Source organism: Peromyscus leucopus, chromosome 1, assembly GCF_004664715.2.
Source record: "Peromyscus leucopus breed LL Stock chromosome 1, UCI_PerLeu_2.1, whole genome shotgun sequence".
Classification (NCBI taxonomy): Eukaryota; Metazoa; Chordata; class Mammalia; order Rodentia; family Cricetidae; genus Peromyscus; species Peromyscus leucopus.
In genome coordinates, this window is record NC_051063.1 from 120,840,317 (window position 1) to 120,863,586 (window position 23,270).

A 23,270-nucleotide genomic window follows, 5' to 3' on the forward strand; every position below is an offset into this window, starting at 1 on the left:
GACTGTTTCTCTCCTTCTGTCATGTGGCAGTGAGTACCAAACTCAGGTTGTCACGCCTGGTGGTCAGTGCTCTTCCCCACTCTTGCCGTCTTCTGAGTTAACTTCGGCTAAAGCACTCAGCCCGGTGCCGGATACACAGACAGCTGCCGAAGAGTCGTTCATCTAATTATTAATACAGAAAGCAATAAATGGGCCGGGAGTTGATTCAGTCGGGGAAAGTGCTCACTGTGTAAACACAAGGTCTCGAGTTCAGACCTCTAGCACCCAGGTATAAATATGGGTGTGGTAGTGCCCACCTATAATCCCAGTGTTGTGAAGACAGATAAAAATGATATCTGGGGTTCACTGGCCAGGGAGCCTAGCCAAATAGGAGAGCTCTGGGTTCCGTGAGAGACCCCCATCACAAAAAATAGGTGGAGAATGGTAGAGAAAGACATCAGATGTTGATCTCTGGCATGTGCATGAGCATGTGTGTGTGTGTGTGTGTGTGTGTGTGTGTGTGTGTGTGTGTGTCTGAGTGTGTAAGCCAGGTGTTTCAGACAGTATCCTAAGAAGGTATTCTCTTTTGGGGGACATGTGAAGGTTCCTGTGCCATGAAACGTCGGAAGCTCTTTGCATCTCCCAATTCCATCCGGCCTGTGCACAAACAGCAGGATGGGCTGCCAAGAGCATCTCCACAGTTTGTTGTTTTGGCAGCAGGCTTTATTGGGTGGCATGTACCCAATTCAGAACTTAGCTGGCAACGGCATCAGGCTGCTCTGCCACCTATCTCATGGACACCGAATCCGTGGGAGGTGCCTCTGGGCAAAACTGTGCTGGGCTGTGGGCCTGATAGGGGAGCCAGCCTGGAGCTAGGAGCCTGGGAGAATGAACTGGTGGATGGCTGAGGGAGTAGGCACTCACAGCCCTACCTGTCACAGGGGTCAGGGTGTGTGACCTTGGGCCTGAGGAAGGGCACATGTGTTTGTCAAGAGCCAGCTGTGTGCTGAACCTTCTGCGCTCACCCCAGCCACAGCAAACTGGCCTTTAGAAGACTCCAGTCTTCAGATCTTCACCTGGGATCAGAATGTATCAGTGGTCACTGGGCCGAGTCCTGGGCTCTAGCGTTCCTTTGGAGACACTGCAATAGATACTAAAGAGTACAAGGGGACCCGGGCAGTGGGTGCCATCCTCCTTGGCCTCCTCCTTGCTCAGCTTTACAGACTGTAGAGTTTCGTTTAAAGATTAGCTTCCAAGGTTAAAAGCCCTGCAAAGCCACAGTCCCCAGGAGCAGTTTAATTCCTAAACCTTTCCCCATGACTCTGACTCTTAGCTTTTTTGCTAGCATCTTAGATTCAAATTTCTCTTCTCTGTTCCTCGGTTTCCCTGTCTGTAGGATGAAGGTTTGGATAAAGGGTTATGGCTTGGTCTTTGTGAGCCTGAGACATAGAGAGGATGTTAACTCCTGGAGTTATCTAAGCTCCATTTGGCCTGCAGACTGGCTGGGTCCAGGGATTCATCTGCTCTGCTTCATGGGCACCCGCAGCCCAATCCCGGAACTTGAGCTGGCAGCATGTCACACCACTTCTTCCCATTTCTTCTTTCCTCCAGGGACTCATGCAGTGGCAGCTAAGGCCAGTTCAGCTGCCACTCAGCGGCCAAGGCCCGGAGAACAGGAGAGGAAGAAGCGTGGCCTCGCTTCCTCTCTAAGGATGGAGCCCCACAGCCACTCCGGGAAGAGCCGGAAATCCACAAAATTTCGCTCCATTTCCCGTTCCCTGATTCTCTGTAATGCCAAGACCAGCGATGACGGCTCTAGCCCTGATGAGAAGTACCCCAACCCTTTTGAGACTTCACTGTACCAGGGCAAGGAGGGTTTCCTTCACTCCTCCATGCAGCTGGCAGACACATCAGAGGCGGGGCTCAGCAACATTCCAGATCTGGCACTGGCATCGGGAGCTGCTCAACTCCAAGCAGCTGGGACTGATCGCGGCCAACACTGCAGGAAGATGTTCTTCATGAAGGTATGGCCAAAATCTGCGTCTCTGGCAGGGCCCATATCTCTGATGCCATGAGTTAGTCTTTGGATCCATTTAGGCAAAAGCAGAAAAGCAAGACGTTCTCATTTTGAACAGCAACAAGGGAAAAGTTGAAGCAGGACCACCTAGAGCTCATGGCAATGGGCTTGGTAGTGAATCGGGTACAGCCAACATTCTTCTCTGAGATATTTGGTGAGAGGTGGTATCATTTGGAGATAGACTGAGCCTAGATCTCTGGTGAAAAATACCAGCTCCAATAGTTGTCATTATCACCCAAGTATCCCTGGGTAAAGTGTAGACAGGTCAAAACATACCTACCCTTCACACCCAGAACAGTAAGCAACTGGACACAGGAGAGGCCTTGGGAAAGCCAGCTCAGAAGCATGGATGGAAAACTAGCTTCCAAAATGTGACTGTGAGTGTTTTCCAGGTCCCTTCGTTCAATTGCAATGTCAAGTGTTTGGGGCTTGAGAATGTTATCCTCTGTTAGATGACTGTCCTTCTGTGATAGAAATTGTTGGGGTACGGGGCATCCAGGCTAAAGACGTGTTGTAATTATTCCCTAAGGAGTGCCATAATTTTGCTTTTGTGCCATCTATGGAAGGAGAGACATCTCAAATGTCCAAAGAGTTCTGGACCTGGAGTCGTTGCTGCCCACACAAGATGGGCAGGACCCGAGGGGTTTCTTCCATAGCTTATTGCCAAGACCCTAAGGCCGTCCTGTGATCAAGCAGCAGCTAGAGAAGGCATTCTGCTGCCTTGGTGAAGTCTGGTACTTTTGTACACGCTGACCATCAGGAGGGAACTCGCTCTTGAGTCCTTATCTCATAGGTAGCATCAGGCCACACTATGGAGCAGATAGAGGTGGTTGTCCTAGTAACATCTAGACAGAAGCATCATCCTTAAGGTCCTACTTAGAGTAGTCTGCGCCATCACCTTGAGGGTGACTCCCACCGATGAGACTTGAATTCATCTTATGGAGTAGAAGACAAAGCCAGTGTCTTGATGGTCTTCAGGTAAGCTGAGCAGGCTCTCAGCTGGCCGTGAATGAGGAGAGATTTACGCACCCAAGAGTTTGTTTGTTTAGAGACAGGGTTTCATATATCACGGGCCGGCCTTGAGTTCCCCATTCAACTGAGGAAGAACATGAATATCTCGTTCTCCCTTGGCTACCTCCTCAGCAGTGAGATTGCAGGTGTGGGCCACCACATCTGTTTCTGCAGTGCTGGAGATCAAATCTAGAGTTTCCCGCAGAAGCACTTTACAACCAAGGGACATCTCCAGCCCGAGAGTCAAGTGTATTAATCACAATAGGAACTTGTGCAGATGAGAGCTCAGGTAAGTGAGATTCCAGAATCACTAGGGGATCTCACCAACTCCTAGAGTGGACTTTATTAGTGCACTTCTATTTAATCACAAGGCATTTTCTGAGAACCTGCTATGTGCTGGGCTCTGTGGTGATCTGGATCCTGCTCATTACAAACCTGCTTAGAGTGTAAGCTATCCTCCAAGAGGAGTGTGGGGCTGTAGAAGGAGAGGAAAAAATAAGGAGCATGTCTCGAGGGGTGCTGGCTCTCCTTCCTTCAGGTAGTATTTACCTAGTAACTAACTGGGGAAAGGCTTTATGTGATGAGTTGCCCTTGTATGGCTTGCATCTGGCCAAGGGATGTAGGTGTCAACAACTTATTGCATGATGCAGCATTTGATAGAGAAGGGTCATGAAGAAACATTGAGCAGGACCAAGGGATGTGCAGTGTGATAATGAGGCACAATGGTGCTGTTTGTGAGACATGATCACAAAGCCTTCTCCACCAACCAGACCCTCGATCAAGAATCTTTGAGTTGAGGAGTGAGTCATGTGACCATTTCAGCAAGAGCATCACAGACAGAGGGGCAGCACATGTAAGAAGGGGAAGAAAAGAATACTCCCAGGAGTAATTAGAAGGCTGATTCAAGAGGATGGCTGCAAGTTCAGGACAAGCCTGGGCTGCACAGTAAGTTCAATTCAGCCTGGGATAGGCAACATTTGGCCTAAGAGGGGGAAAGTAAGTAAGAAGTAAAGTGTGTTGTGAGCATCAGAAAGTCTAGAACATGATGGTCAGAGAGTAAAGGGAAGAACAGCAGGATGGGAAGCCAAAGTAGAGCCAGGGTCCTCAGCAGGGCTGTGGCAAAGCGATGCAGCTTTATTGTAAGGGTGGGAGGCAGGAAAGGGACGTGATCAGGTTGCTTTAACAGGAGCACCCAGGGGCCTGGCAAACAGGGATGGGGGCCTTCTCGGGAGGCTACAGTGATAAGCCTGGTCGAGAACGATGTGGGTTAAACTGAGTAGTGGTGGCAGGTCCCAGGAAATAGTCACATGGGCCAGGTAAAACTAGAAGGGCTTGCTGATGGGGGATGCAGAGTGTGAAGACGTGAGAGGAGTCACTTCCGGCTCTGTATTTGGCCAGAGCAGCAGCTCAGAGAAGCGATGTGTATAAGAGTGAGAGGTGGGGGCTGGAATAAGACCAGGAAAAGCAGAGTGGTTCCCTGAACTAGGTACCATTTTTTGTAGGCAGAAGATTCTGGAGAGGATTCCAGGTGGAGAAAACTGCTTAAGCAAAGAGATGGAGGAGAGGATGCTCAAGGGGAGCTTGGGCCTTCCTTGTCCACTGGGCATGCATGGGCATGTCCAAGGCTCCATTGATGGACCTGTCCAGGCTCGGTATCCAGGGAAGGGGGGAAAATAGAAAGAGACCATAGATACTAGTAAAATAAAACAAAAACAAAAACAAAACAAAAATGTCCTTCCTTATCATTTTTAAATTCTCATGTGCTATATTCACCACTCTTACCTCCTTGATCTTCCAAGACCCTAGGTGGGAGGCAGTCATAGCCTCATCCTCAACAGCGTGAGGTGGGGGTGTGGGCTCACTGCTCCGATGGTCTGGGTTGGAAGCAAATTTGCCCACATACTATGTGTCTGACCTTGGAACACTCACATTTTTCCCTTGCACCTCGGTTTTCTCATCTAAGAAAACGAGAATGCTACTGATAAAACACGCCTTGTATGGGTTTTGAGAAGACAAAACCAAGTGTTTGCGTGAGAATGTTCACCTGTGCTGATTTGGTGGGCATAGCAATTGCTTGACAGATACCGTCATCTCTGTTTTCAAGGAGGAAAACTTTGTTTCTGAGCAATTAAGTAATTAATGGATTCGGCAACATTTATCGAGTCCATTCCAATGTGCCAGACAACACACCAGAGTTGTGGCTTTAGTGGTGCCATAGGCTAATGATGGAGACAGGGGCAGAGCAGACCACTGCAGTTTCTGTTGTGGTCAGGGCAGAGTGTGGATACGGAAGACACTTGAGTTTGGAGAGGGCTTTCCTAGTGGGGATGGCTATGGGAATCCAGGTGAGTAGGACTGAAGTTTGGACCATTAGGAGTGTGGATGTGACAGGAACCATGGGCTAAGCAGAGGCTGGGAAGAGTAAGACAGGGTGCAAGCTAGGGAGACCTGACAGGTCAGTCAGGTCTGAGTCAAGAGTAGAGAGAGAGGTACTGTCTGGCAAGCAGTTGGAGATATGGTCCCTGTTAAGTGAGCACGTGTAAGTCTTAAAGACCCATTAATGTGTTGCAAGCAAGTGAGGTTTTGATTGTTTGAGCCCCTTCTTTTTATCAAAGATGCCACGTCAGGAAGGTCAAAGGCCATAGCTGGTCCCAGTACCTTTTGTGGGGACCCTTGAGAACAGCTCAGGTCACCAACTTCTTCCTTCCAGCAGGGACATTCTGGTTCCTCCCCTGGGCTCCCTGCTTCTCCTCAACAGAAGCTCCCTGTACTCAGGCATGACTCAGTTGGCCCAGATGGACTTCTCAGCTTCCAACAGTGCCATGGTTACACTGAGCTCAAAACAACATCTGGAAGAGACCCTGTGACGTCAGCCCCTGCTCTAGAAACGCCTAATGTGAAACTCAAAGAAGAGGAAGTTGTATAAACAGCCAACTTGAAAAAAAATTTTTTTTTAAAGGAAGCGTCATTGGAAGGTTGTGTGTGGCACACCCAGGACTGAGCTGATTCCTGCCCACGGATGTGCAAAGCCAGCAGGGACTGACTGGAGTTACAATTAGAGTGTGAAGTAGCCTGGGTAGTGCACTGAGGTCCCAGTGGCCACTTGCTCCAGGGCCAGCTTTCCAAAGGAACCTTGGTCCACCAGACCTAGAAAGTTTACAGGAGGAAGTGAGTGGATTTCTTTAACACTTCAGACCAGCTGTCTTTTTTCACATAAAAACTGTTTTTTTTTTTTTATCTTCCCTCTCTCCTCCTTTCTTTCTTTCTTTCTTTCTTTCTTTCTTTCTTTCTTTCTTTCTTTCTTTCTTTCTTTCTTTCTTTCTTTCTTTCTTTCTTTCTTTCTTCCTCTCTCTCTCTCTCTCTCTCTCTCTCTCTCTCTCTCTCTCTCTCTCTCTTTCTTTCGAGTTATGTGGACAAAGATCTTGAATTTTTGATCTTCCTGCCTTTGACCTCTGGGACATACCCTACCACACCCAGTTTAAGCAGGGGTGAGGATCGAACTTCATGCTAAGCAAGCATTCTACCAGCTGAGCTATATTTCTAGCCCCAAAGAGTATTTTTAAAAATGTCTTTTGAGCAGAATATCAAGGCTAAGGAAAAAAAGCTAAGCCAGAGAAGGACACTCCCTTCCTCCCTCCCTTCCTCCTCCCCCCTTTCTCTCTCTTCCTTCCCTTTCAATATTTGTTTCCAGTCTCTACAAAAACTGGATTTTTCACATGTTCTAAGCTACTATATGGAGTAAGGAAACAAATCTGGGGGCTGAAAGAAGGCTCAACAATTAAGAGCACTTACTCTTCTTCCAGAGGACCCAGGTTCAATTCATACATCATGGCTCATAACCATTTGCAACTTCAGTTTGAGGGGATCCAACACCCTCTTCTAGCCTTCATGGGCACCAGGCAAGAATGTGGTGCACAGATATACATGCAGGCAAAAACACCCATAGGATTAAAAAAAATTTAAAGAAAAAAATTTGGTGCTATACCTTCAGGGGACTTGTATAGAGACAATTGTAGGTGTAATGAATCCTGTCCCTTCTTCCAAACTGCCCATACTGTGTTCTTACTGAATGGCTCCAGGAAGGGCTGTTATGTCCCAGACAGACACTTCCAGGCTAATGACTTCTCAGCTTTCTGTGGTGTAACAGAATACCACAAACTAGAAAGACTGCAAAGAAAAGAAGGTTTGGAGGATGGTCAAATTCACCTAATGTCAGAACTGAGGAGGTGGAGGCAGGAGAATTGTGAGTTGTTGGCATGGCTTATCTTTATCCCTCTCTTTATCTTTAACTTGTGCTCATACATTTAAGGTATAGGTTTATAAGCAGCACACAATTATTTATATTTGCCTGTATTTAGTGTCATTCCGGGTGTGTTTTACACTATGTCTACCATCTTGTCATTTGGTTTCTAATTGTCTTGAGTGTTTTATGTTGTTTTCTCTCTTAACATCTTTTAGATTAATATATTCGTTACATTTTCTTTTGGATTAATTTGCTAGTTATGGATTTTCTTTAACTATTGTTATCACTGAAATACATAAAAATACACTCTAAACATTACAATCTTATTTAAACTGGGACTTTATGACAGCACCCAATCAAGAACGTAGAACACCCAGTTCCATCAACGCTGCATACTCATCGGTATTATTGCCATGCATTTCCAAGCATATTGTTATTATTACTCTGTGAGTCACTGTTCGTCTGCATGGATGCTCATGTTTATCCCTCCACCATTCTTCATTTCTTCCTGTCTTTCTGTGTCTCATGAGGTCTTTTCTGCTTGAAACAGGCTTATCTTCAACAGGGCTGGGGACCTGAGCTAAGAGCATAAATGACATCCTGAAGCTAAATGTCTAAAAAGTTAGACGAAGGTAAAGATTTAAAATGTATTCTTCTGCCATTCTACTTTGACAAGGAGACCTCCATAAGAACTTGCAGACCAGTTTCAGTTAAAGGCTTAGACTCCTCAGAGTCCTGCCCTGGGTGCTGGGAGGCCCACCTTGACTCTTGGCCATCATCCTCTGTCTGGCCATCCCCTGCTGTCCATCATCACAAGGACCTTAGGTGGAAGCAAGTGGTCCCCTGCAGTTCCCTATTCGCTGCTCTCCTCCAGCCCTGAGATGTACATGCTCATGCTGTGACCTGCTCTGGATGGCACACACCTCAGAGAGAGAGGGGATTGGCACACAAGTGCTCCCGATGGAATTTCATGCCATCACCCGCTTGTTCTCCTCACCTCCTTCTGGCTGGATCTTAGCAGGTCACCTGTTTGTTCACTTGGTACTCTTTGGAGTTGGTCCTCTTTTTAAAGTACTCTGGGACACAGACCTTGTTGGGGCTGGGAACTGGTACAGAGTAACTGCTCTATAAATACTTTTGGAGAGAACTATGTATGAATCGGCACCATGCAGCCACCCTTAAGACAGAGTCTATAGGCAGAGCCCCTTTCTTGGGCCAACATGTGGGGTTCCATTAGACATTCTGTCAGCATCCTCTGGCTGGGATCTAGAGTCAGCGGTGCTCAGTCAGGGAGGAGGATAGCAGTCTGGAAGCCAGACACGTGTTGTGGGGGGTGGTGGTGGGGGGAGGCAGCTCTACCCCTAGAGCTGTCTCCCTGGAAGGATGTGAAATGCTTTGATCCACAGTGTGGCACATCCTGCTTTTCTTTACAGATTTAAGACACTGGTTAGACAAAGTCACCACTCATATACCGTGACTCAGTGGTGGTGTAGTCAGCTCAACTGTCTGCATCTCTGGCATGTGCTGTGGGTGCAGAGTGGGGGAGGTCCAAGGCTGGGCAGACCAGTTCCTTCACTGCTCTGCCTAGGAGCAGCCCAGTCTGTGGCTTGAGGCCTAGGCTTTCTTGACAAGCAGGAAACCCGATACCCTGGCTGCTTGTCTCTTCCTGCCACAGAAGAGCCACTTGTGGGTACTGAGAGCAGTCACTGTGAGGGAAGCTTGGGCTTCCAGGACTCCCACGGAGCTGTTGGGTCCCCAGAGTATATGGGAGGACACAGAGGGAGGCAAGGGTGGTCCATGTGCAGGAAGTGGGGAGGGACAGCCCACAGGTATGATTCATGCCCACTGACTGATGGTCACCCAAATTCCATGTGATTTCTAGTTGTTTCCAATGCTAGAAGACATTTGGAAATATTCCCTTAGAAGTTGACTTCATTGGTTGGCATTTTGAATCTCATTGGTTTTGGCAAGACGCCATTTGGCTAGTAAAGAGTTTGCCTGGGTAGGAGAATAACGGAAACTGGGAAGAATCAGTGAAGCAGCTACCTTTCCAGCTCTGCTCTTTGTCATCATCCTTTGCATGTAGGTTACAGCCCCTCTAGGCGTCTCCCCACCCCTGCACACAGTCTACCCCTTACCTCCTTCAAGAGTTTGACTGTACCGCTACCTCTGTGTGGAATACTCGTGAACCCAAACCTGATTCACCCTGCAAGGCCCCGTGTGTTAGCCAGCTTTCCAGGACTGTATCAAAACCCCCAAGAGAATCAACTCAAAGGGAGAAAGGCTGATTGGGGTTCATGAATTCAGAGGTCTCAGCTCATAACTGTTCTAGTTGCTCTTGGGCTCTTGGGGGGGTTAGAGCATCCTGGTGGTGGAAGCCTGTGATGGGAGGATCGTGTTCACCAAGTAGCAGATAGAACAAGGAGCAAGGGTGAGACCCAGAGTCAGGGGGTTGGCGGCTTGCTTTGGCAACCAAGTCTCCCGTTCTAGGGCCAATGAGCTGCAAATCGGCACGTGAGTTCATCTGTGGATGGGATCAGAACCCATGCTGCACTGGGGACCGGGGTGAGGGTTGGAGGAGCACTAGTGTTGCAGTGGAGCACCTACCATGAAGCCTTCCCCACCCCCTCCCCTTACCCTCCACCTTACCCCCTCCCCTTACCCTAATTTCCACCATCCCAGTTGAAACAATAATCAATAAAAAAATGCTTCCATGCTTCCATCAAAGAATATGCTCTGGGTGCTGGCTGCAGGCAGGAGGGATTCACTCATCAATTTGTGCTTCTACTATGACCTTAGGAGAAAGTTCAAAGGGTATTTAAGGTCTCATGAGGTTCCATCCCTTATCTCAATATATCTATTTTGAATTTTAGGATTTAAAAATTTTTATTAAATCCTGAGCATAGACAAATAAATATATGAAATGTATTCGTACTCTAAAAAAGTGTTCTATTTACCTTTATACAAAACATCAGGTTTAAGAAATAAACCACTAACTGAGATCCTGGGAGTGTCCTCCCCTCCCCAATGCTCTCCACTCCTGCTCCTCTCACGGGCGACACTAGCCTTCATTTTGAGTGTATTATTTCCCTGCGTGTGTATATTCTTTGCCCTATCTATTTATTTACTGGAATGGTGTTTGGTTAGCTCTTCTTACTGTTAATTAATGTTTGTTTGATATTTTTACTTCTGACCTATGTCATAATGTTTTTTGTGAGTTTCCTATAAACAGTTATGTCCTTTATTTTCAGTACTGAAGACTGAACTCAGGATTAGCATATTCTACAAAAGTACTCTACTTCAAAGCTATACCTTCAGCCCTCTTTCCATTTTTTTTTTTATCTGGGGACAGGGTTTCCCTAAGTTTCTCAGGTTGCCCTTGAACTCACTTTGTATTTCACTCAGGCTTTGATCTTGCAATCCTCCTGCCTCAGCCTCTAGAGTAGTTGAGATAATAAACCTATCTGCCAGTCCCAGCTTATTTTTAAAAATCTGCATCCAGTCTGGTAATCTCTGTCTTTAGACCATTCACATTTGAAGTGATAATTTATATGTAAGAACTTAAGTCAGGTTTTCTTTTCTGTTTCTCCACTTGTTTTCTCTTGCTTTTCTGTGTATTGTTGCACACTTTCTGGAGCTCCCTTTGGTTTACTTAGTGCTTTGAGATTTTATTTTATCGTCACAGTGGTTGTTATGTGTATGGTCCTTTACACCACACATGACTTGTCAAACTACCTCTTGGAACTGACATTTTATCATTTTGATTCCAACCTTACTTATACCCTGCCTTAGCTAGGTCTCTATTGCTAAGAAAAACACCATGACCACAAAGCAACTTAAGGACGATAATGTTTATTTCTCCTTACAGCTTGCAGTCATGAAGGAAGTCAGGGCAGGAACTCAAGGCAGGAACCTGGAGGCAGGAACTGAAGCAGAGACCATGGAGAAATGCTGGTTCCTGACTTACTCCTCCTGGCTTGCTCAGTTAGCTTTTTCACACACCCCAGTCCCATCTGCTCAGGGATAGCTCCGCCCACAGTGGGCTGAGCCATCCACATCAATCATTAATCAGGGAAAAACCTCACAGATTTGCCTACTGACAGTTGATGGAGGTAATTCCTTAACTGAGGTTTCTCCTCAGATGTCTCCAGCTTGTGTTAAGTTGACAAAAACTAGTTGGCACAGGTCCCTTGCTTCGTCTAACTTTTATAACATCCTCCCAAGAATTTCTTTTACAGTTTGAGCACCACATCAGAAGATATGCTGTTTGCTTCAGGTGTTATAGAGAGAGTCTATTGTTTGCTGCTGTTTTTACCTATCCTGCCATTCTTACTTCCTTTCTGAAGGTTCCAGTTCATTTGTCATTTTCTTTCTATTTGGGGAGCTTTCTTTAGACAATTTTTAATTGTAGACTGACTTACAATAAATTCTTTTTACTTTTATCCATCTGAGAATATCTTTTATTTCCCATTTTTGCCTAAAGCATGATGGGGTTTGCTTGTTTGTTTGAGACATGTGTTCTTGATATATAGGCCTCTAACTCAGGGCAATCCTCCTGCCTCAGCCTAAGTGCTGGGATTATCTGGGAGGTCAGCTTTGACAGATATCGGTTCTCTGACTGGCACTTATTTTCTGTGCTTCTGTCCAGAGTATCTGTCCTTCTGCCTTCTATGTGTTCAGGTGTGAAAGTGTTTCTTTACAGATGTGACATCATTTACCTCTCCTTTTTTTTTCTTTTTTGGTTTTTTGAGACAGGGTTTCTCTTTGTAGTTTTGGTGCCTGTCCTCGATCTCGCTCTGTAGACCAGGCTGGCCTTGAACTCACAGAGATCCCCCTGGTTCTGCCTCCTGAGTGTTGGGATTAAAGACGTGCACCACTGTTGCCCAGCGCCACTGCTTATTTTAAAGCATTTGCCTTTGCCTCTGCCTCTGATTTTAGAAGTTTGATTATGAGGTACCTTAATGTTGATCCTTTGGGCTGGATCTGTCCGGTTCTAGCATCTCTTGTGACTGCTTTTTGAAAACATCTATTTCTTTTCCATTGCAGTTCAAAGGAGAAGCCTGTATCCTACTACTGATCACGTTAACACCTTGACTATGTCTAATTTTTGTTTGTTTCTGGGGGAATTTGTAAATATTGATGAAGCATTTTGATGGCGGCTGCTTTATCGTCCTTGTCCGATAAACCCAACACCCAACTCATCAAGGGACTCGCTCACTGTCTTCCTCCTAAATAGTGTGTTCTTGGCTCTAGATGCTATAAATGCTGACCTGCAGTTGCACCTTGGACACTGAGGTTATTCTATTAGAGATGTTGCTCTTCTGTGTAGCACTCTGGGTAGGTTCAGCACCTAATTCCGGTCGGCTCTTCTGGACAGACATCCGTTGTAATGACACTGTAATTTTGTTGTGCTTTCTGTTCTGGTCTGTTTTATCCTCCTCCATTGCCAGACTGCTCACTCAGTTCCTGAGGGAATGGGAATGTCTGCTGGGGCAGAATGACCTTCCCTGGGTCTGGTGGGTGGCCATTGCTGCACAGGACTGGGGACAGGAGAGGCTGTAGGAACTTTTCTGCTGTGTAGGTCTTTTCTGCCATGCTTTTAGAGGGTAGGAAAATGGGTCCTCAGTAGCGAGGTGGCCTTTCTACCTGCTGTGTCCCAGTGATAAGGGTGGTGGTGGAGATAGCTCTATTGTCCTCCAAGCAGCGTGGTAGACAAGCCCGTGAAGCCTGGGTCAGTGTTCCATTCCAGGTAGCCACAGGCTTCCCTCTTCCTGGTGTTTAGCAGCCAGAGAGAACTCGTTTTCTTGACTGCTTTCTTGCTTTACCTGTTGGCGACTGTGGGTTGCAGGGCTCACAAGCCGCTGAAATAGGGGACAGAATATAAGGAACTACACCTTGGAGAATTTACCAAAGTACCCCTGAAATCCTGAAGTCCATAGCCAGTTTCTTCCGACTTTCGGAGTGCCCTTATGTCTGATTAGTAATTTCTGGAGTCTGTAGCAGGGAGAGGAAAGAGCCTATGCTCTCTTGTTCTACAACTGGAGGTCTCAGGGCTGCTTGGCTTTGAACACGATGTGAATGAACTGGCAGGAGGCTTCCGTGGTAGACTTGCTTCTGTCACTCCACACTCTGATCAGGTCATTCATGCAACTGCATGCTGGTGCACATGCCGATTTTCACTGCTTCACAGCATCCCCACAGCTGAATGTCACACAACTAATTGATCCATTCTGCCGTGGACAGTGTTTGAAACATCACTCTTCCTTCATATCAGAGATAGTACTCCTTCACATCCTTGAACCAGACTCCTGGGACGTCTATGCAGTCTAGGTGACGGGTATTAGAGTTGGAATTTCTTCCTTTGAACTAGATAATGCCAAGTAAGTTTCTGAAGTGATTGCACCAACCTGCTTTTCCGTTAGGAGCTGTACATTTATTGCTTATTCTGAATCTTCGTCAGCTCTTAGCAAGTCTTGCAAGACTCTTTGTAGATACAGAAAAAAAAAATGTGTTCTAAAGTTTATATGGAAATGCAAAGGGACTGAGCTAGCTTAAATGGCTGAAAGGTAGGAGTCGTTCTACACAGTTCCAAGACTCTGTGGCTAATTTTCAACCTTACCCTCTGCCTTCCAGGTTCCACAACCCTGGTGACACCAACATGAGATCTTTTGTTACATTTTACATGTTCCATGAAAATTTATTTGAATTATATTTTGATTTATCTAGTGCTTTTAAGCAGATCTCTTTTTATACTCTTAAAAATGTTGTTGTGGGCATAATATTTAGTAATTTTCTTCTTCCAGCTTCTAATTTATTCTTTCCTCTGTCCTTTGAGTCAGCCCTCTGTGGTTTGTTCAGTTAAGTAGGTATACATTGCAGTTCTAAGATTTTGACTTGATATTGCTTTTCTGAAACTTCTTATTTTTCATCATTTTTAGGCATACTCATATTTTTTTTATCAGAACACTTCTTGATTTCTGCTTAAAGATTTTTAACAGTTAACTCAAATATTTCTGTTATCTCAATGTTGAGATCTGTGAATCTTTTTTCCTACCCCTTTTGAAATCTTTTCTGGTTTGGGTATGATGGATGATTTTCAATCAAATGTTGGGTACTGTTGTATATGTTATGACTCCTGGATGTTATTTAAAACTTGTATTTCAGTTGTTTTTATTTGGTATTCTTCTTTAGCCTGTTAAGCTGTAGGTTGTTTCATATAGTTCCCAATATTAAACAATTCTGTGGATTACTGGGTAGAGTTGACTACTGTTTTTGTTTGTGATCTTACATCCCTGTGTGAGATTGTTTTCCACATAGTCTTTCTTATTTTAGTTCCAGGATCATGTGTACCTCCCAATGATACCAGACATCCTTTATTCTTTTCCTTCATTGGCTTTCTTCCTTTCCATGTATTGACGTTTTCTAGCTTTGTATGTTTTTGTCACTGTGACAAATACCCGGGAGAAACAGTTTAAGAGTAGATGTTTATCCTACCTCATGGTTCCAGGTGTTCCCATCCAATGTCAGCGGATCCCATTTGTTATTGTGCCTGTCATAAACGTGAGCATCCTAGGGGGAGCACATGGTGTGTCAAAGCTGCTTACCTCATGGCATCCAGAAGGCAGAGAGAGAGAGAGAGAGAGAGAGAGAGAGAGAGAGAGAGAGAGAGAGAGGGAGGGAGGGAGGGAGGGAGGGAGGGAGGAGGGAGGGAGGGAGGGAGATGCTGGAAACAAGGTACATCTTTCTGGGCCACACACTGAGTGACCTATTTCCTCCAGCTAGTCCCACCTACTACCCCCTCCTCTCAGTTGCCCATCTGTGAATTGTCCACTGATGAGGTAGAGACCTCAGCATCCAATCGTCTCTCAGTGACTGGATCCACTGATTGGGGATCAAATTTTCCACGTGTTCATTGTTGTTCATTTTATTTTATTATTTTATTTTTTTTAGGGATAGTTCATATCCAAGCTATACCAAACCTCATAAAATACGTGATGTGGTCCTTAGTTACCAAAGTCTCAAATTACTTATTTCTGTAATGATCTGTAACACTTACAGTTTATGCCATCTGGAATTAGTGTTTTCCTTGTGGGAAGGCTTACTATTTAGCTTATTTCATTTTTTACAAGGCCATGAAGATTTCCTAATTTTTCTGGAGTTGATTTTGATCAAGCATTCTTTCTCATAATTTCCCAATTTCCTCTGATTGCTCAGATGTATCTTGTGTCTCCTTGCCGTCTTCTGACTCTTGAGATTGTGTCTACAGTTGTGCTCCTTTCTATCACGTGTGTTCTCTGTATTTCTCCCCTGGGCCCTCTTCTGGAGCAGCACCAGCATTTTAAAAGCTTTGCACAGAACCAACTTTTAATTTGTTCAGTGTCCTTGTTGTACACTCGTCTTTATTTTAGAAGTTCCTTATTATCTGCTCTATTCAGTTTCCTTTGATAATTATCTCATTATTTTCATCTTTACTTTTTAGTACAAACACTTAAGATAGTAATTATTCCTACATATATTGCTGTATCTTTAGCTGCATTCCAGAAGCTTTGCCAAGTACACTTTCATGTTCGTTTTGTACTAACTGCCTCAGACTTGCAATGTGCTTTCCTCTAAGGGTCACAAGCTCCTTAAAGAATGCTTCTTAATTTCCAGATGCACAAGTATTTTCTAGTTACCTTCAAAAATGCATTTTACTGCTTTTGAAATGACTATATATTCACAGGAAATTGCAAAGATAATACAGAGATGTCCCAACTCTCCACAAGTGTTCTTCAACAGCACATCTCACATAACCATAGTACAACATGGAAATGGCAAACTGGGGACTGGAGAGATGGCTCGGTGGTTAAGAGTATACAGTTCTCTTTCAGAGGACTCACAACCTCCTATAACTTCAGCTCCAGGGGGATCCAATGCCTCTGGCCTCCAAGAGCACCTGCATTATGTGCACATATACACACACATATACATGACTTAAAATAATAATAATGAACTTTTTAAAATGGGAAATATGATGTTACTATAATACATGTATAGTTCTGTATAGTTTTTAATATACCCATAATCACTGCATCCGCCAAGTACAGAAGTGATGCATTACCAAGAAAAGTCTCCCCACTGCTGTACCACCCAGTCACATTCTAGGCCTCCTTTCCAAACTTAACTACCCAAGTAATAATCTCTTCCCTTCTCTCCATTTATTTGTGGTGTTGCCGGTGTGACATCCTAGTTCTTTGTTTATTACCTAGAATAAACTGTCTGATGGTCCTGCATGTGATTATTTGTGGAAGCACTTTGTGTATGTTTAAGAAGACACCGTGTTCTGCAATTACCCTCATTATTTTTGCCTGTGTTGATCTATCAGTTTCTTAAGGTTTGAAAGAGATGGTTTGAATGAGAATGTCCTTGTAGATGCTGGCACTTGAATATTTGGTCCCCAAGGGGTGAGGCTGTTTGGGCAGGCTTAAGAGGAAGTAAATCCCTGGGGTTGGACTTGGAATGGTCTGTAACCATTCCCAGTTCAGTCTCGCTGCTTCCTGCTTGTGGCTCAAGATGTCAGCTTCCAGCATCCTATGGCGGCCTACTGCCTGCTGCCACGTTTCCACATCATGAAGGACCCTTATCTGTTGGAACCATGAGCCCAAGTGCAACTTTCCTACGGTAAGCTGCCTTGGTCATGTTGCTTTATCACAGCAACCAAAAAGTGACTAATACAGAGGGCTAAAGGTATTGCCTTCTATTTTCCTTTTAGTTGTGTTAGCCATTTGTGAGGCTGTACTATGTGAGTGAGCACATTCAGACTTATTTATTTATTTTGTGATTTGAATATGTTATTATTTAGCAGATCAATTACTATTAATTTTTAAAATAAAATAATCAGCTTAATATGGGCAGGAGAGATGATTCAGAGGTTAAGAGCACTTTCTGCTCTTACAGAGGACCTGTCTTAATTAGTGTTTTTATTGCTGTGAAGAGATACCATAACCATGGCAACTCTTATAAAGGAAACATTTAATTGGGGTGGCTTACATCCAGAGGTTCAGTCCATTATCATTACGGTGGGGAGCATGGCATCATGCAGGCAGACATGGTGCTGGAGGAATAGCTGAGAGTCCTGTATCTTGCAGGCAACAGGAAGTCAACTGACTCACTAGGTGGTATTCCAAGCATAGAAAACTTCAAAGCCCGCCTCCACAGTGATATACTTCCTATATCATGGCCATATCCACTCCAACAAAGCCTCCTAGTAGTGCCACTCCCTATGAGATTATGGGGGCCAATTACATTCAAGCTGCCACAGGACCCAAGTTCAATTCCCAGCACCCCTGCAGAAAACCACAGCCATCTGTAACTCCAGTTCCAGGGGATCCAGTACTTCTTCTGACCTCTGTGGGCAACTGGCATACACTAGGTGCATATACATACAGGAAAAACACTTATATACATAATATAAAAATAAATCAGTTTTTTTTCTATAAAGTGTACCAGTTTTACTTTGCTTAGCATTTATTTCTTCTTTTTTGTTAAAGTTTTAGTTTTATTTTATTTTTAATTTTATATATGTATACTGTATTAACACCAACTCCCCTACAAATCCTTTTGTATCTCCCACCCCTTCTCAAATTTGGCCTCTTTTTCTTTAATTATTTGTATTTAATTATTCATTACACACACACACACACACACACACACACATATAAATGAATTAACATACAGACACAACCTCTTGCATCTGTTTGGTGTTGCTTGTATGTACATGTTTTTAGGCACCCATATTTTAATTTCATTTTTCTTCTTTTTGTTTTTAACCCCACCCCACCCCACCCCACAGACATAAGTACACACACATATGGTTTTTAATGACTTGTTTCCTGTTGTTTGTCTTACACAGTTCCTGCTGAGAAGTGAGTTAATTGTTTCCTGTTGGAAGATAGTTTCTCATTTCTCTCTGCCTGCTGCTCCTAACAATTAATTTGTGTGTATGTGGTTTATGTTTGTGTGGTGTTTGCAGCTGCGTGTGCAGAGGGAGGCTAGAGGAAGATGTCAAGTTTCATTCGCTGCTTTTTCATTTGCTGCCATATATATAAACACACACACACACATACACACACACACACATGCGTGCACGCACACACGCGTGCATGTGTGTGTATGTATGTGTGTGTATGTATATATACATATATATATGTATATATATGCCATCTATTCTTTTCAGTGACCATTTGGAGATCTTAGAATGATCATCTGTGAATAACTGGAACACCTAGAAGTTGATGAATTTTATCATGTAGAGAACTTTTTGCCCAACACTTCACCTGTCATTTCCACTAAAAATTTTAACCTGGTCTTTGTGCCCAGACTTATTGCTTTCTCTCTCTCTCTCTCCACATATATATATATGTATTAACACCAACTCCCCTACAAATCCTTTCGTATCTCCCACCCCTTCTCAAATTTGGCCTCTTTTTCTTTAATTATTTGTATTGAATTATTCATTTTACACACACACACACATATATGATGTATGAATTATATATGTATTCCCTATATATTTATTCCCTACATATATAGGGAATACATATGTATATATATATAACTCTCCTCTCTCTTTTTCTTTCTCTCTTACACACACACACACACACACACACACACACATTTAATTTTATGGCTAGGATGTTTTGTCAACATGTATTATCTGTATATCGCTTGTGTGCTTGGTGCTGGCAGAGGCCAGAAGAGGAGACTATTGGATTTCTTGCAACTGGAGTTACAGACAGTCATGAGCTGCCATGTGAGCACTGGAAGTTGAACCTTGGTTCCTTGCAAAAGCATCCAGTTCTTTTAATTGCTGAGCCACCTCTCCAATGACCCAACCATCTTATTCTTTGTAGACAGGGTCTCTCACAGAGCAAGGGGCTAGACTGGTGGCCACGAAGCCCCCAGCGATCCTTCTGCTCCCCACCCTCCCCCAAATGCTGAGATTACAGGTGTGCACATGACCATGCCTGGCATTTCCTTTAGCTCTAGGAGGCAAACCCAGGTCCTCACGCTTTCCCAGCAAGTATCCTTACCCACCGAGCCACCTCCCTAGCTCCTGCCTACTGCCTTAAAGAACTAAATATTTGAGGGTTTTTTTTTAATTTCTCCTCAGATTTTTTTGTTATGCCTTCATTTCCATTTATTTTAATTAGAGTTTGTTGCGTTTGATGAATTTATGGTTTAATGTCTTTTAGGTATTGTCATGTGAAGTATTAGATAGATGGATAGATGATAGGTAGATAGATAGATAGATAGATAGATAGATAGATAGATAGATAGAGAGATAGGTAGGTAGGTAGGTAGATGACAGGTAGAAAGATGATAGAAGATAGACAGACAGACAGAAAGATAACATAGGTCCCTTCATTCTGGAAATTTGCCAAGTGGGCTGGCTGGCTGGTCACTGTCTGACATGCTGTTTTAAGCTCCCATTCGTATTTTTCAAATCTTTGTGTTGCCATCTGGGTCTTTTTCAAACCTGTGTCTCAGCTCCCCTGTCTTCCCCTCAGTGCTGTCTAAAGACTCTCTTCGGCCTGTTTACTTCTGAATATTAATTCATTTTTGAGTCTGCTGAGAACTTTTCAGTTGCTGCTCTGAATTTTCAATCACTTCCCAAATGTCTTTAAAGCTTTAAAGTCAACATGAAGTGTGTTGATTTTGCAGTCTGTGGCCACTGTGCAGTGTGCAGCCTGCACGGGTCTGGCTTTCATGTGTGTGGTTCTCGAGGCTTTCTCTGATCATAACATGTTCCGGTGAGTTTTATTTTTACTTAACTGTTTTCTCTGATGACTCCTATGTCCCACCACTTTCTCCATGGGTGTTTGGGGGGCCCCAGGCAGTACTGGCTCTTTCACAGAAGATTCAAATTTACTCCTGTGGGGGTAGTTGGGGCATCACTGGGCTGGAGCAGAATCAACCCTTACAACCCTCCTCTTGTCTGAAGGGTTTTAAGGCACCCATGTGGCATCTGTTAGGACTGTGGTTCCTACACGTGCTTACTGGTAGTCGTCAGTTCTCAGGAGATTCCCCCTTCCCTTGAGGGCTATATCCGGACTATAATTTCCTTTCATTTCCTCAGGGGTGGCATGAATTCATTCTATTTCACACTTAAAATAAGGAGATAATCCTTTGAATCGCCCTCTCGATGCAGAAAGAATGTCCTGTTAAGCTCTGGTCTTAGGAAGAGACTGAGATTTCTCTTGCTCTTTGCATCCCATTAGGCTACAAACAGCAAAATTCAAATACAGTCACTCAGCAAATGATCTCAGAACCACAGCAGATTCTGGGCTTTGCTTATTCCTCAAAAAGCTATCATGCAGCCTTTCATGTAGCCAGCCACCTCTGGCTATGCTTGTTATGGCTGCTTTTTCATTGTTAGGTTTTCAGCTCATTTAAGACAGTTACTTGTTTCTTGCTGAAGGATCACAGTCAGTGGTCACCACACTAGGGAATGCATGATCCTCCCCTGTCCTTGAACTCCCCACCTACCAGGGTCTTCTGTTTTACAGGTGTGGTGATGAACAAACACCTATGTGTGTTTTATACAATTATTGTACGAACATCCGTATGTGTTTTATACAATTATTTTCTATAATAAAATTTGAGAATGTGAAGAGATGGAGTTGAGAATCAGTTGGGATGTGAGTTGGTATTGGATGTGGGTTGGTATTCCTTGGAGAATGGATATTAGGGTTCTTGATGGCCATCACAGGTGCTATTTAATTTGCTGAACTCTCTGAAACTCTGTGTGTGTGTGTGTGTGTGTGTGTGTGTGTGTGTGTGTGTGTGTGTGTGTTAGATAGTATAGGACCTTGCTATGTAATACAGGCTAACCTTGAACTCGTAGGTGGTTTAAGAAATATCTGTCTCAGACCCCTGAATTCTAGGATTGTAGGTGCAGACCACCATTCTGGTTCTCTTTGGGTGGTTTCATTACACAATTCATGTATCATAGAATTAAATGTATAATATTCTGTGGTTTCAGCATGTCTGTGGAATTGTACAACCATCACTGCTAACTTTAAAACCATTTACCACCTCAAAAGAAACTCCATAGGCTTTAGCAGTTCCCCAGAGCCCACACATCTGTCCCATCCCTGTACACCATAAAACCATGAGCTTCAAAGACTATGATCATACCTACTCTATTCCTATCAGCATAGTTCTGGACGTTTCATAAATGGAATCACACATAGTGTGATATTTTACACTGGTTTATTTTGATTACTGTGACTTCCAGTCATCTGTGTTGCAGACTGTGTTAGCCCTTTATTACTTCTAATTGACATACGATATTATAATATATGAACATACCATATTCCAGCCACCCATCTATCATTTAGTCAACACTGAATATTTTCCTATTTTGGGATATTATGAATACTCCCTCTTTGAGAATTTGTGTAAGTCTTTTTAAACATGGGTATGTATTTTCAGTTCTCTTGAGTATATACCTAAGAGTGTAATTGTTGGATGATACTGATGATTAAAATTTTTGACAAATGGTGCCAGGGGTGGTGGCACATGCTTTTAATCCCAGCACCTGGGAGGCAGAAGCAGGTGGATCTCTCTGAGTTAGAGGCCAACCTTGTCTACATAGCAAGTTCCAGAATATCCAGAGCTACATAAAGAGACCATATCTTGAAAAATCACAACAAAACAAAAATTTTTTCTTGTCAAATCTTCAACATGTTTTCCATTGCAGTTTCACTGCCTTGCATTTCTACCATTAGCATGAGACTAAAAAAACATTGCATATATGTATGGTTGTCTGTACATGTGTTCACACATATGCAGATTCATGTGTGTGGGTGTGTGCAGGCCCACCTGGTTGAAAATTCATGTGCAAGCTCCAGGTCAGCCTAGGGTGTCATTTCTCAGGTGCTATCTACCTTATTTTTTATGCATTCAAAAATATTTTAATACATAAGTGAGACAACTAGCTGGTAGATACGAAGAAGTTAATGGAGTTGTTCCCGGTTCTTTAAAACCCGGAATAGATTTGAAGAATTTAGTCACCCCATTTTCATTCGCAGTACCATGACATCCACATGGTACTGATGCAGATGGATGGAGGCTGAAAGGCCATGCTGTCTGCCTGATTCTTGCATCACTCCCATAGCACAAACAGGTAACTTTTACCAGCACTTTTTCCTGACAGGCCCAGTGGTGGTGATACGATGTAATCCATCCATATAGCTGAACTTATCTTTTGAGGACTTTCTTTTCTTTTATTATAAAATTACTTTATTGCCATGAACCCTAAAATGAAAATATCACACAGCTAAATTAAGGTAGCCACTCAAAGACTTGTCTAGCCCTCAGCTCTATACATCTCAGGAAACAGAACGGCCATTCTGAAATTGTGGTGTTTGGACTAGAGTTTTATACTCTCACTTATCAAATGCATTTTTATACACTTAATCATCACCTGCCCCTCCAAAGACCAACAATAGAGTTGAAAGTATAAAAAATGTCAGCAGTACATCCTCTTCCACAACGCTGTGTCCCTTCGCATGTATTCTGCTCTTCCCCTTCACCTGATAGCGCCCTTTCTTGACCCCCTTTCTAAATAGCACACTGTACCCACACTTACAGCTGTCCACATATGTGCATGTCTACATTCAGGATAGGACCTTGTTTTCTGAGACAGGGTCTGTCATTGGTAGGGAACTCTCTGAGTAGTCTAGGCTGTCCCTCAAACCCCAAGGATGGCCACGTTCCCAGCAGTGGCATTAGAGCTGTGTGCCACCGTGTCAGGCTGGAGACTGAGTTTAGGTACTGGTGTTTTCAAGAAAAGCACTTTTCTCACTGGGGCACCTCCCAAAGCCTCTGGACCGATTTTGTGGGTCTTCTCTGTACTGGTGGGAATAGTGGGGGTGTGGCCATAGCCCTTGTGGCTGGTGTGAAGTAGGGTCTCAC

At 43.9% G+C, this 23,270-nt stretch overlaps 1 protein-coding gene across 4 annotated transcripts in view; it reads left to right on the plus strand.

Moving 5' to 3' along the window:
• The window catches only part of Il16 (interleukin 16), a 97,103-nt gene that overhangs the window by 21,322 nt on the left and 52,511 nt on the right, over positions 1–23,270 (plus strand). For all 4 annotated transcript variants that reach the window (XM_037197754.1, XM_037197765.1, XM_037197743.1 and 1 more), the window contains exon 2: positions 1,591–2,003. In XM_037197754.1, coding sequence (XP_037053649.1) covers positions 1,591–2,003 — 413 coding nt within the window. The remainder of the gene's footprint in view (positions 1–1,590; positions 2,004–23,270) is intronic.